This window comes from Exophiala dermatitidis, assembly GCF_000230625.1.
Source record: "Exophiala dermatitidis NIH/UT8656 unplaced genomic scaffold supercont1.7, whole genome shotgun sequence".
Lineage (NCBI taxonomy): Eukaryota > Fungi > Ascomycota > Eurotiomycetes > Chaetothyriales > Herpotrichiellaceae > Exophiala > Exophiala dermatitidis.
Window position 1 is genome coordinate 1,031,629 of NW_008751652.1, and position 13,518 is coordinate 1,045,146.

The window sequence follows — 13,518 nt, forward strand, 5'->3', positions numbered from 1 at the left end:
AGTACACCTTATAGACGTGTGCTGCCTGAGGCCTTACCCACCTCGCGAAAAAGGAAAGCCCGGACAAACATCCATTCTCCGTCACAACTTGAAGTTCCGAATATGGTCCAAGAAGCCATCAACTTGGCAAATTTTGATATGTTCATTCATCCTTGTCCAGTTTCCAAGGCTACTCGTCACCATTGTAAAGGATATATACATTACAGCTCCTCTAACGACTCATCCCATTCCAACCTTGCTCAGGGGTATCTTGTGAATGCGGCCAACCCGGCCGACGACAACGATACAATCGTATATACAGCTCGCTTTTTTGTGCAATGTAACATAGTCATGGTGCACATTAGGTCATTACCAGAGTTGAACTGGTTTTTTCGACCCCCTTCATGTCAAGAACAGAACTTGACGCTCATAAAGTCTTGCCCCAACCCTCCTCACCTTTCTTTCTTCACCAAGCAGTCAAGTCGCCAACCTCTGCCTCTCCAAACGTACTGCTCTTGGTCAACTGACCCACGCCATCGACAACCTGTCCGTTTTCATCACTGCCGACGCCAGGTTTGTTCATGATGTCGGGAAGGACTTCGCGGAAGAAAGAGAGCAGATAGTTGTTGACCTGTTCGAACTGTAACAGAAAAGCATCATGGCCTTCCGGGCTGTCGATTTTGCCGAGCCTCGAGTTGGGAATCCCCTCGGCGATCTTCTCCTGCTCCGCGAACGTGAAGAGACCGTCAGACTCAATACCCAGGACTAGCGCTGGCTGTTCGATCATGCCCAAGGCTTCCTTGACACTCGGGGCGCGGTTCCTCGAAACGTCGTGGGTGTCGAGTTTCCGCGTGATAGCAATATAACAATTGGCATCGAACCGCGTGACAAACTTGTTGCCCTGGTACCGGAGGTACGACTGGGCGGAAAAGTAATGGGTGGTCGGCCGCGCATTATTCCGGTTGACGACCGGGACCGGAACCGTGAACTCTGTCGTGCCGTTGAATTGGGGATCCTGGAAAGTCATGGCCGGCGGTTGTTGCGACGTGGGCGATTCGGCCTGCGACTGCGACTCGGACACAGTGCCACTGCGAGACGCAGGACGGGACTCACGCGGGCCCTTGGCTCGCTTGTTGCCGTCGTTGTGAATGGTCCAATGCTCATTTTGCGCCTGTGGAGGACTGGCATTCCCTTGATTGATCGACGGCTGCTTCGACAGGTCCGGTGTGTTTCGGCCGAATCGCGCCTCGAACGAGTCTCTGCTGCGATACGTGAGGAGAGCAGACATGCGAGCCGCACCCAGCCCGGCCGCCGGAGGGTCGTCGAATGAATAGTATCCATCCTCGTACTTGGGATCCGAATAGATCGCTTGACGTTGCGCTTCACCCCAGCTGATGCCCCATGCACTGTGGGTTGGCGATGTCGCAATCGGGGCGATTGACCGCACGTAGTCCTTGCCGAAATATGCATATTCCAGCGCAAGCATGCCTCCCATGGACCCGCCCACGACGCAAGCAATCTGCCGCACCCCGAGATGGTCCAGGACAATTTTATGAATACTGTTGCCACAATTAGTATCCCTCACACACTCACACATACCAAACAGGGTATATCTTACTTTACATCGTCTCTTATCGTCGTCAGAGGAAATTCCGGGCCGTATCTTCCCTCGGCAGGATCGCCATCTTTGTATGTGACCGGGCTGGCACTTCCATAGGGACTGCCCAGACTGTTCAAACAAACAATAAAGAATCTTGTGACATCGAAAGCCCGCCCTGGTCCGCCCAGCAATGGACCCCACCAGTCCGCGACATCTGCGCTGCCGCTCAGGGCATGGCATATGACCAGACAATTGTCTTTGTTTTCCGAGAGCTGGCCTCGTGTAGTAAAGGCGACCGGGGCATTTTTGAGCACTGCGCCGGATTCGAGAGTAAAGGAGGGGATAATGGCGAACTGTTGGTCGGGAACGAGTCGGGCGAACGGGTTTTCAGGTTGCTCTTTGACAATCTCTACGGGATTTAGTAGCCGTCCAAAAAAAGAAAATCGCGAGAGGTAGATCGGCCTCAAATATGCAAACACAGGGTAGGGGAACACTGACGGAGTTTCGAGGTCGAATGGCTGTCGCCGTTTGTCTCTAGAGAAACCATTATGAGTTGTGATAGGACTGGTTGGGTCAGGAAACCCGTCGTCAATGAGACAAGGAAATTGGGTATCTCAAGAAAAAAAAAGTACAAAAACACAGACGAGATATCAGGTCAAGGACATTGGTCTTGGGGTTGGCAGTTCTTCTATATGGCTTTGGCCTTTTGAGTCGACACTGTTGAACATACAACCGTTTGAGTCACTGGCAGGACGTCTACCAAGGGTGGGCCCACGTCCTGAACGACCCGGGGACATAAATCTGCGATTGAAGTTCGCTTGACAGGTCGATTGTTGTTGTCTGACAAAAGCTGGTCCTCGAGAAACAGACACATTTGCGTAACCAAGTCCAGTAGTGCTCTGTCAGACGAGACGGCTTTATTTCAATCGCCGCAAAGGAAGAATCACATCATCGGCAGCGAATAGGATTTATTTCACGTGACCGGCAGTTCAGCCTCGGCAGCAACATTCAATCCAACAACTTGAACGACTACTAGTAGTAGGCAAGCAGTCCATATCAAGCACAACTACCGCTGTGTGGCAAGAGAAGTACAGTGTCGCCGATAGGTAGATATTAGATACCTGGTCACAGTGCGTTGGCACAAAAGAAAAATAGAACTGGTACAACGCTTCGTATAATTTGTTTCAAGTCGAACTGTACGTGGACCAACGTATCCCGATATGTGTCCACCGGCAAGGTCCCAGCTTTTATCCGAGATGTACACAATGCAATATGTATGTAACTAGAGATTCAAGCGCAACTTCGGATGCGTTCGTAACCTCTCTCCATATCTGGTGAACAACCAAATCATCGGGGTCAATGCTATCGCCATGAAAGCGAGCAAAGTATTCCCCCAGCCCAATTTCAAGGCGGCATACATCCGCGGGCCAGCCAGGGGCAAGAAAGCGCCGCCGATGCTGCGGAGCACCGTGTTCGCCGCCATAGCACTGGCGGCGTAGGAAGTGTAGGCGTCGACCAAATAGACACCGATGGGCATGAAGCAGAAAGTGGTGGCGCCGCCCAACAGAGTGGTGGCTATAATCGGCACAATCCAATGCACCTTGTACTGGGCGGTCCAGCCATACAGGATCAGGCCTACAGGGAGAGCAACGGCACCGGGCCACAAAAGCGGGAGCCGGTATTCCGGCTTCAACTCTCCGCCCTTGGCTTTGCCTTTCCTCTGAATGAGTTTGTCCGAGAAGATGCCAAAGAGAACAAGACCAGCAAATTGGCCTACCCCCATGCCGAGATAGGTCAGACCGACATTGCTGGCACTGATGCCGTACTGGCCTTCGAAAACCGTGGTGAGCGTCGTGAACAGAATATATAAATATCCATAGGTCACGCTGTGGTAGAGAGAGAGGCCGAACACGATGGGCGACAAGAACAGCATCTTTAGCGGTCGGACAATGGACAACATCAATAGTTGGCCCGGGGACCTTGTGGATCCCAACGCCGAGCGGAGCTTTTCATTGCCCGTCTGTTTTCGCAGTCGTCTGGCTTTTCGTTCGAGAACGACCAGCGGATACGTTTCGCGCTGGAATATCAGTGCCGCTACAAACAACACGCCCGCCTGCACCTGGAATGTCAGCCATCTTAAACTCACCCGGTAACAGTACCGCAAAACATCTACACAACTTACGCAGATAGCAACCAGGTAGAAATCCCATCGCCAGCCGCTCGCTGCAGACAGATACGATCCAATGACGGGTCCGAGCCTGTGGGAATGTCAAACGTCGGCCCCATGCAGAACCAAAACAGCGGACAGGACGGCCTTGGGCATTGCGTTGCCATAAAACACAAAAACGGACACACTCACGTAGGTCCAAACAAGATAGGAAATGTCCACACCGACATGGCCTTGCCGCGCTCCTCCTGTCGAAACGTGTCGGCAATAGACCCCGAACCTACAGTCAAAGGACACGATCCGGCAACGCCAGCGAGGAACCGAAACCCAATCAACATCCCAAGGCTAGTCGACCTGGCACAGGCAATACTGAAAACGAGGAACAAAAACGTATTGGTATGGTAGATCGGCAGACGACCATACACCTCGCTTAGCGGGGCAATGAGCAAAGGCCCAAAGGCATAGCCCAGGACAAAGACCGAAACCACAAAGGACCCGAGGTCGTTGTTGGTCGAATGGAATTCCTTCATCACCTGAGGAACTCCGGGAGCAAACATTGAAGAAGCGAGTGGACTGGCAACACGGTCAGTCGCAGGTACACGTACACACACTCGAAGTAAAAGAAGATGTCAAGTACTTACGTTAACGTCGTCATGACCGCCAACAAAAGGATATTGAACCACTTCCTCCTCGGCGTCCAGTTCAATGGATTCTCAGGGTCATCAGGGCCATCCCAATCGACGACATTCGGGTCCGCCGTTACCGTAACAGTCACTCCGACATCGTTGTCCTCGTTCTTGGAAAAGGCCTTTTCAAGATCGGCTGGCTGACCGCCCCCGTGGTCGCGGGCGTCAGTGTCGTCTATCGTTTCCACACTACTGGATGTCGACCGGCGCCTAGACTCTGTTTTGGTTCCATTCTTGACTACTCCAACCGCCACTGACTGTTCTTTTTCCTCGGTGCCCATTGTGTAACCAAATCGGCGTGATAAGGAGCCTCAACCTCGTAGCTCTTGTCTTCAGCGTAGAAGAAAATGATAATAGCAGCGGCGTGGAACTTCAGAACCCGAAACAGAAAAAGAACCAAAAATGCACACAGCACTGGCACCCCCCAGTTTTGTCCAGTGCAATCCCTAGTATAAAAAGAAGCGGCCACAAAATACTCGAGGTAGGATGGCATTTCCCTATAAACCCATGCCATGCCTCCCCTGTCATTGTATTTATTCTTTAGCACCACATTTCGCTCGCCCCGCCGGCTGAAAACGAACGACAATGCAAGTCGTTCGGTATGAGTGGAGGCTTCAGCGCAGTCCCAGGTACCTTACCCTCGTGGTTATGGGGTGGGTTGAATATTATGTATGGTCAGACCATGAAATTAACCGTAGCGGATAAGGTATTGACTGCAGGTGCCCAGGGATATCCCCGTCCAGGTTCCCGGCGTTTCGAAAGCAAAAAGGCCTTTTTGTCTGACGCCAACGATCCGGTTAATACGGCACACCCGGCACACGGGAGTTGCCTCTCGTCCTGGTTGCACGGGCAGCGATTCGATTGATCATAGAATTCGTTCTTACTATGGATTCTGGATTTGCCGTACCAGTCAGTGCAGTGATCCAAGAAGGACCCCTGACATCTGCCCTGCACAATTGCATAACTGACCTGCACTACAACATTGTACAGCGTACGGTGTGAGTCATACTGTTGTACCTTGTTAGGTAGGGTAGTACTAGTAGTAGAGGTAGGCAAACCTGTACTCATCCAGACATGACATGAAAGGGGGGACCAAGCGGCAGAGTTTCTTCCGCTTCCGCTTCCGCTTCCGCTTCCGCTTCCGCTTCCGACCCCCTGAGTTACTGTAAGGTAGGTGTATATTGCTGCAACCGAGGTTCCTGGGACTTGGGGACAGACAGATATTGGATTCTTGTACGGATCATTACAACATTGTTGTACACGACGATGATACTTGACCAGTTTCGTCGTGCATCTACTACAGTATTACGGTACGTCCTGCTGACTGAATAAAATCAAGCCGTTGCTCGTCGATATATATGAACAGGACGAGGCGACTCGAGCCTATTCATTTTCACTCTTGTGGTCCAAAGGTATTTTTTGGACATCATGATGGGCATGTCGTACGTACCTATGTAGTAGGTACAATACATGTCCATGCCGCACCACGCCAATGGCAATGCAATATGTTGTGTTCGTGCCTACAACTATTTTCACACCTCATGTCCAATACGGCGCCTTGAGCCCCGTCAAGCTATTCAGGATGCCCTCGTGGTCGCCCGTGTCTTCCTTTTTCCGCTGTCCACTCAGCTCCATTTGAATGGCTCGATGAATGTGCACCAGCCAATCGACATAGCTCTGAGCCTCATTGTTGCGGTCTTCCACCAGCATACGGGCGTACTCGAACTCAGAACCGTCGAGTCCTTGTCTTGCCAGAGTAAAAGTGGCCGCTTTGCTGCCGCGCACCGTCGAGACGTATTGCAGCAAGTTGCGGACCTGCGCGTTGAGGTGAGTCTCCAGAGCAGGAAGCTCATTCATCATTGGATCCAGGTGCTGCAAGCTGGTCACCCCGGGTCCAAACAAGTCTTCCAACAGATTCGGCGAAACTTGGGCATGAAACCAAATCAGCACAATCTGGCCATTATCCACCAGATATACCCCGCCTTCCTCGACTCGGGCAAATGACGCTCGAACAGTGGGAGGAACCACCAGTTGCATCGTCTCCGGGTTGGCGAAACAATCTTCGGGATTCAAATTGTGGAGAGCGTAGATTCGAGGGTACAGATACAGTGCGGTTTCAGTTACCCCAGAAGACCTCATCATGCGAGCTGAGTGAACGCGACGATCCGTGGGTTCGACACCACCTAAAAATCAGTTAGTAATATACCAAAAGCAAATCGCAGGTACGACTCACCCTTGAATGCTCGGCTCTTTATCAACGCCAGTGTATACATGGCGAACTCTTTGAGGTGCTCTGGCAAGACCAGCTGTCCAGGCGGGTGCGATCCCGAGAAATTCTTCCGATACCCAGCGAGTATGTCGATCGTCTTCTCCGTGATATTGGCCCGAATATCTTTGAGTGACCTCTCCGGGAGCTTTTGCGATGCCTCCTTGGCGATAATGTTGACAACGGCGTCTTGATCAACTGTGCGCATGGTCTCGGCTGCGGCCTCGTTGACTCCTGCAACCACATTGATACATCTCACTTTTCTTTGCCCCGTGGCAGATGTATAAAGCAGAGCAGCTTGGAAATGAGCGTCCAATTTGGCATCCAATTTGCCGTCGTAAGAGAAGGTAACACCAATCGCTTTATCGGCGTCAATAGTACCAATCTCCAGATCTGCGCCGAACGTGTGCTGGAGGAAAGAGCCATAGTACGACGATACTTGCAAACCATTAGAGCATCTCACCTTCATCAGGGCCTGATAACCTGTTTCTCGGTGTAGGGAGTGCGCAATCTCGGTTTGGACTTTCAATGAGTCTCGTGGCGACACAAAATTAGGATAATAAAACATTTCTCCACCGGTCAACCGAGACATATGGCCAATCGTTGCAACATCCATGTAACCACCACCGGGCGCTGCAAGGAAAAAGTCGACGCCGATGCCTGCAGTAACCATTGCACCAGCTGTTTTCTTCCAGCCTGGATGTTCGGTTGTGAACAATCTTCTTTCGGCATCTGTATCACGGCCTTTGCCGTCATCTCGAAGGTGGAGTCTCCCTGGACCCCAGGTTGGCAATGTCGACAGCGAACAGATGATCTTGCCGCCCGTGGAGGTCAGCGCGGCCAATGCGGCGTTCAGTGTTGGTAGCAGAGCTGGTTCAGGGTTCTTGACGGTGGAGAACATGGTTGGTATCGACTTGAGAAGCGAGGTAATGACGGCTTTTGACTCTAGTGGATCGACAAACAGTCCCTCCGCCAGTGGAACAAAAGGATCTTCCAGATCTGTCATCACCATCATTTGCGCAGTTGCTAGTCCAGGAGTGAGGTTGTAGAACTGGATCTCCTTGTCATATGTTACGATGCCAACTTTTGCCCCGGCTGGGAGTGTCGGAGGAGTGTCTGTCTCCTCTTCGGTACCATCTTCCCCGTTGCGACCGTATAGCGCGTGCAAGATACCCTCGCATACCGACTCAAGAAACCCACGGTTAATCGCCTCCTGCGTGACATCGATGAGGAATAGCCACCGCATAGGCATGGGCTCCCGCGTGTAGTACTCTTTGGGTACCAGGAATTCCACCGTCCCCATCATAAGTTCAGGGCGTTGTAAACGATCCACGCGTACACCAGATACGTCTGTGGGTGCGAAGTATTCTGGCGGCACATCGTTGGGGAAATTGCACATGTTGCATACAAGTTTGCTCCCACCGGCCCTAAATATCATGAATGGGTTGACGTACGTCCTACACCGCCTGCATCGAGGTGGCCCGGCCTCGCCAAAATCGAGAACAGGGATTGCTTGCTCCCCCTCCTGCAAAGGGGCAAATGGCTGCAGGACCAATCCAAGCGGTAGACCAGTCGACGCCAGTGATTCGGCCGTAGAAGGAATATTGTTGAGTGTGAGTCGTGCGAACTTGGGAGACGAATTTCCCTGGTCGATGGCTGTAAATGGTACAGCCGCTGGAGGTGGCAGATGCTTCTCCATGGTTGGATAGACGTTTAGCTGGTAGTACTGCGTCGCAACGTCTCTTGACCGGGCCACACTGGGTATCTGCTCTGGATCGACCCGGCCTTGTGTCGTCACAGCCTCCTCGCCCATTCGTAACCTATCTGTCGCATTCATCAGAGGTGCTTGCGGCGGAAGACCTGGAACACCTGGTCCGGCTTGCGGTCCAGCATTCAGCGACTGTGGCCCTCCAACAGTGCCTGATATCCCGCCATCTGTGACCAAAGAGGAAGCTGGCGCTGCCCCTATATCATGGTATGCATGCCTCTCTTTTTTCCTGTGAGATCTGACCGGTGGTGCCGCCCCCATGTCTAGCCCTCCCATTTGTGCAGCAAGCCCGTTCACAGCATCTTGCGGTAAGGGTGAAGGTCCTGGGACAGGCACTTGCCCGGAGTAAGGCAGGTGTTGCACATTGCCGTACACCTGTGGATTGTTCGCATTTGGCCCTTGGTATTGATATCCCGGCTGCGGGCTGACAGAGGGAGGAAAGTGAGGCTGGTTTGTCTGAGCCCAAGGGCTATTCGAGCGTGGGTCCTGCTGAGTCTGATATGGCTGCCCGCTTCCCCCATAGGGCGCACCGTACTGCGCCATTGTTTGTTGTTGCAAGAACCGTTCAGATCAGCGGACAGTCAGTCTGCGCTCCATGCCGATTATGGTGAGCAGTTAAGTCCCGTCGCGTTGCGTCGCCTCGTTTTCCTTTGGGAAATCTGGAGGAAAGGGTCAAAGCCCACCTGTCAAAGGCCGTTGTATCTACAAGAAGCGCGACAAGATGCTATTAATTGTGTTACAGTATTGACACCTTTGTTGGACAAATTCGCTGGAACATCAGACAAGTTGGAGAGAAGTGTCAACTTCAACAAAAATAGCCCCGTCTGACAGCCGCAGCACAGTATAAGTTGCCGTAAAGCGCCCGGGAGCTTTGTCAGACGCCCAAGTTTATCGCTAGTACTAGTCTAACGCTTCCCTGTCCCGCTTGGCGGCCAAAGATGCCACTTCGAGACATGCAAAAGGGGCTAATAATGCACTGGGATTAACACTTGATATCTTAAAGCTTCAATTCTATTATCACGAGGAGTGTTTCAATCAGACAGACTTCTTTACGGGGACTATGGCTAGCAGGTGAAGAGCGGTCTATCCCTTCCAATGCATCGTCATTCGCACCCGCTCAGAAGCTGTCTCTGGCCCTCTCCCGCAGCTGGCAGCCATACCGCCAGAGCACGAACGGCGTGGGTAAGCAGAGCGTTACAGCCACCAGCGCAAGTAGTGTATTGCCCCAGCCATACCCGATCGCCTCATACATACTTGGCGCGAACAGTGGGAAGCCGAACGCGGTGAGACTGCGCACCAATTGAGCGCCTGCCTGGGCTGAGCTGTTGTGATCCGCATACGCGTCGATGACATATGCCATAATCACCTGGCTGCAGACACTGAAGCCGAAGGACAAGACTGCGCTCCCGATGTCGACGACCAGCCAGAATGTGCAGGCCTGGGCAGCCCAGCCGAACATGAGAAAGCCCCCCAAGATGAGCAATGAGGCCGGAATCATTAGGGGAAGGCGATACTCCCTCCGGTCTGCCCTCACCTCCAGCCTTGGCCTGGAGTCTGCGATAGGTGACATCCATAAGTGTCCCTGCAATAAGCGCACTGCATATTTCTCCCAAGCACATGGCAATGTAGTGGATGCCACTGGTGGCTGTTGATTCGTGGTACCTCGTCTTCCAGAGGTCCGAATAAATGGAAATCAAAAGATAGGTGATCCCATAGCTGAAACCCGAGACCACGGCCTGGATTTGGACAATGGGGTGAGATGCGAGCAGACGCATAGGCCGAGTCAGGCTTCGACGCAAGATCCAGGTAGCGGTCCGGCCCTCAGTAAGCTTTTCAGTCGCAGAATGGTAACGTTGTTCTCCAGTGCTTGTGCGCAGCTGTCGCGCTCTCTTCCGGAGGATCAATGGCGCGTACGTCGCCCTAAAGAGCAGGATGGAGAATATGATCATGGCACCTTGTACCATGGAAGTCGACCAGAATATCCACTGCCACGTCGTTGCTTGCGTGATGATGCCACCCAGAATCGGTCCCACTGATGCCGCGAGAAGGGGTAGAAGGTTGTATAGCCCAAGGGATCGGCCTCGTTGATCGGCACGCCAAACATCTCCAAGAACACCGCTCGCGAGAACGTAAACTGCGCTGGCCCCGAAACCAGACAGGAATCGTGCCGCAATCAACACACCCTTGTTTGGCGCAAAACCGCACACAACGTTCCAAAGCAAGAACCAAACGTTGGTTGTGTGCAGGACAGGCTGACGACCATAGAGTTCGGAAAGAGGACCAATGACTAGAGGCCCAAAGGCCGTAGCGAGAAGGTAGGCAGAGAGACCCATGACCGACTCCACTTGGTTCATGTGGAATTCCACCGCGATAGAGGAGAGCGCTGGCGCCATGATAGTCGAGACCAACTGTAGATGTCAGATGTCAGCAGGCGTCGACAGTCCTATTTGCTTCTGTGAACACAGCCGGAGCAGGACAACATACGATGCGGTTGAACCCCGTCACAGAGAGCACACTCGTCACCGCCCACTTTCTGGCCAGAGACCAATCTTGCGGGTTTCCGCAGTGAAAAGCTTCGTCGAACCTGACTAGGTATTGGTTGATGTCGTCGTCGGTTGCGGGAGGTGAGATATCAGCAGTGCTCAATTGAGGGTCACCGCCTAGTTCGACTTTGACAGCCTTCTCCTGGCATTCATGCTCTCTATTATCGGCCATCTTCTTTTGCATGATAATGCTTGCAAAGGACGATCCAGATGGACAATGTTGAGAGTAGGTCGTGTGGAACAGTTTATCTCGTAGCTGAGCCTTCGAAGTAAAAACAGACCCGACCAAACTTGCCTGGAGCCATCTTCTGATTCGACATGGCGTACGAACATATCGAAGCAACGGCGAGGCAGAGCCTCAATATCTTGTTTCCGTTCATTGGCGTCCACCCGGGCCCTGCCTCCACAAAGAGGCAGGGTCTGGGAGGTGAGATTGTTGATGGTGTCAACCATTGATCTTTGCATGGGGCGACATCCAAAATGGAGAAGAACAGCCCGAAGAGAATGGTGATTGATCTGATAAGATGCCGTGATCGGCCTGCTCACTGAAGACGTTCGCTGAGAAGGGTGCCTTGCTGTCAGGCTGTGGAGCATGGAGCCCCGACCGAGCAATGTGATTGGCTGCAGCGTACGTCCAGGTTGCGTTCAAGAACCGACATTTTGATCGTGTTCTCAAGGAACACGTCCCCACAAATCCTGGATTTGCCCTTTGTTGCCAGTGACGGATAGGCAGTGGAACTAGCATTCTGGGTCCAATGGAGTTTTGCACGCCAAAGCTGCGACTTTGAACTCATGCTCATTAGTAGCGTGTGGTGGCTATCAGATGCTGGACGCTCTGCTGAATAATCGTCCACCTCGAGTAAGAGTAAAAGAAGGACCCAGAAACGCCGGTATGAAGCCGCTCCTGTAAGGACACACGTACTCGTTGTACCACTGTTGGCGTTCTGGGATTGAGGAATGGTCGACCTGGGTACTGACGCGATGGACAGTTTCCCCGAATGCGCCAACGCCAGCTGAACCTCGTTCGCTGGTGGTCATCTTGTCACCTCGTATTAAACAAGTTATCGAGCATCCAGCTTCCGGTCCTTCGGGCCAAAATGTTCCTGCTGCCATATTAGGCTGAATTTCTGCAGCCTGGACCAGGAAGTTCTCGGTAAAACATTGGAGACGATGTTTGAAATCTTTGGGGACATAGTTGCCTGAGTCAGGCTGTGCAACACAGCACGAGAGATCTTCCAGCAAAATTGCTGCGACTGACTGGAGTGATTGAAAAGATAACAGTTGCCCAGACTCGAGCAATTGACTTTTGACTTCTGCAGGCGACCTAAGGGCGTTGCCAGGAGACGACACCAACACATCCGGGTATGCGATGGAAGCCATTGCTTGAGTCATTATGCTCCAGGATATCAGTATGAAGGATGTGGTAGACATCTCGATACTCCTCCACTGCTCCCGATTTAGAAGACGTAGTAAGCCTCCGTAACGGGCATAGAGATGCGTGAGCTCCACGAAATGACGTTTCTTGGTTTGTGGCACATTGTTCAGACAGTCCGAATCAATGTCGATGCTCGTTGAAACACCCAAAAAGACTGGAGCCAACAGTTTGGCGATATCTGACGTCGCTTGATAGGTGTGGGCTGCTTCTTTGAGGATTTTGGACCCACTTCGCAAATGCAGCACCGCGGACTGCCAGTCGCCTGTACTTTGCGCCATGGAAGAAAGTAAGCGGCAGAAGATCAGCGCAACGTCTGGCGAGACAGGCTGGGTCGAGAAGCTCCGGATGGCAAGGCTGACTCTAGATGCTATTAGATCGCTGCGATCAATTTTTGCGGTCTTCGCTTCGTAAGTCGCTGCCAGCGCGACCATGGCATGATGAAGGCAGTGGTTATCCCAGCTAGCTTGAGGAACGATCATTGACCAGAAGGAATGCCATTGTCTTGTAGTCGAGAGAACCGGTACGACGATGCGATGGAAGAAGGTTGAATAGCGGCCGTCGATATCAGTCGAAAGGGGATTAGAAGGTTCGTTTAAAAAGCCGCCCACATCATGAGCCGCGCCAATAATAGACAATTGCATGTCATTGATATCTGTATTCCTGGAAGAACTCCCAGCAGCCTCGGTGCATAGCGATACTTGGGCCATACCGCTACAGCTGGGTTGCTGATCACGCTGCCGAGGTTTTGGGGTGGTTGAGGCGGCGTCGTAGCCATCACACTTGTATCCTCCCTGGACGCATCTCATGCAGACTGGCTTCGTTTCATCGCAGCGTTTCCGTCGGATCTTGCACGTTTTGCAACCGGACCTTACTTTCGGAGCCCATTTTCGTTTCCGAGTCTGCTTTGTCGGCCGTGCCATTGATAGGTGAGCACTGAGAGAAAGTCAAAACCGGTTTGCACCTTTGGACAAATACAGGTATGCACAGCAAGGTGCCAGCATCATCACAAAACGTCAAAGACGAGATGGTATTGTATCTGATTAGAATATAGGACAGTGATGTCGAGGCTTTAAG

The 13,518-nt window shown here is 52.3% G+C and overlaps 5 protein-coding genes across 6 annotated transcripts; all 5 read right to left on the reverse strand.

Annotated features, from left to right (window-relative positions):
* Window positions 1-123: 123 nt before the first annotated feature.
* HMPREF1120_08197 lies at window positions 124-2,344 on the reverse strand. 2 transcript variants are annotated; one of them, XM_009162442.1, is made up of 3 exons: window positions 2,078-2,344; window positions 1,598-1,986; window positions 124-1,538 (listed from the first exon to the last, which is right to left on the reverse strand). In XM_009162442.1, exon 3 carries the CDS (start codon window positions 1,472-1,474, stop codon window positions 446-448), a length of 1,029 nt encoding a protein of 342 aa, XP_009160690.1. In that variant the 5' UTR covers window positions 1,475-1,538; window positions 1,598-1,986; window positions 2,078-2,344; the 3' UTR covers window positions 124-445. The 2 variants fall into 2 exon arrangements, with proteins under 2 accessions (XP_009160690.1, XP_009160689.1); XM_009162441.1 differs by having other exon boundaries at window positions 1,598-1,988.
* Window positions 2,345-2,736: 392 nt separating this feature from the next.
* HMPREF1120_08198 (MFS transporter, DHA1 family, multidrug resistance protein) lies at window positions 2,737-5,471 on the reverse strand. The gene is made up of 4 exons (XM_009162443.1): window positions 4,388-5,471; window positions 3,939-4,319; window positions 3,762-3,837; window positions 2,737-3,692 (listed from the first exon to the last, which is right to left on the reverse strand). The coding sequence occupies exons 1-4, from the start codon at window positions 4,711-4,713 to the stop codon at window positions 2,862-2,864; spliced, it is 1,614 nt and encodes a 537-aa protein (XP_009160691.1). The 5' UTR covers window positions 4,714-5,471; the 3' UTR covers window positions 2,737-2,861.
* Window positions 5,472-5,637: 166 nt separating this feature from the next.
* On the reverse strand, window positions 5,638-9,263 carry HMPREF1120_08199 (uncharacterized protein). The gene is made up of 2 exons (XM_009162444.1): window positions 6,666-9,263; window positions 5,638-6,615 (listed from the first exon to the last, which is right to left on the reverse strand). The coding sequence occupies exons 1-2, from the start codon at window positions 9,007-9,009 to the stop codon at window positions 5,972-5,974; spliced, it is 2,988 nt and encodes a 995-aa protein (XP_009160692.1). The 5' UTR covers window positions 9,010-9,263; the 3' UTR covers window positions 5,638-5,971.
* A 320-nt stretch (window positions 9,264-9,583) lies between these two features.
* HMPREF1120_08200 (mitogen-activated protein kinase kinase kinase) lies at window positions 9,584-11,181 on the reverse strand (the record flags this gene model as incomplete). Its single annotated transcript, XM_009162445.1, has 3 exons — window positions 9,584-9,774; window positions 9,833-10,874; window positions 10,951-11,181. 3 exons carry the CDS (start codon window positions 11,179-11,181, stop codon window positions 9,584-9,586), a joined length of 1,464 nt encoding a protein of 487 aa, XP_009160693.1.
* Window positions 11,182-11,828: 647 nt separating this feature from the next.
* HMPREF1120_08201 (uncharacterized protein) lies at window positions 11,829-13,364 on the reverse strand (the record flags this gene model as incomplete). Its single annotated transcript, XM_009162446.1, has 1 exon — window positions 11,829-13,364. The coding sequence occupies one exon, from the start codon at window positions 13,362-13,364 to the stop codon at window positions 11,829-11,831; it is 1,536 nt and encodes a 511-aa protein (XP_009160694.1).
* Between the last annotated feature and the right edge of the window lie 154 nt (window positions 13,365-13,518).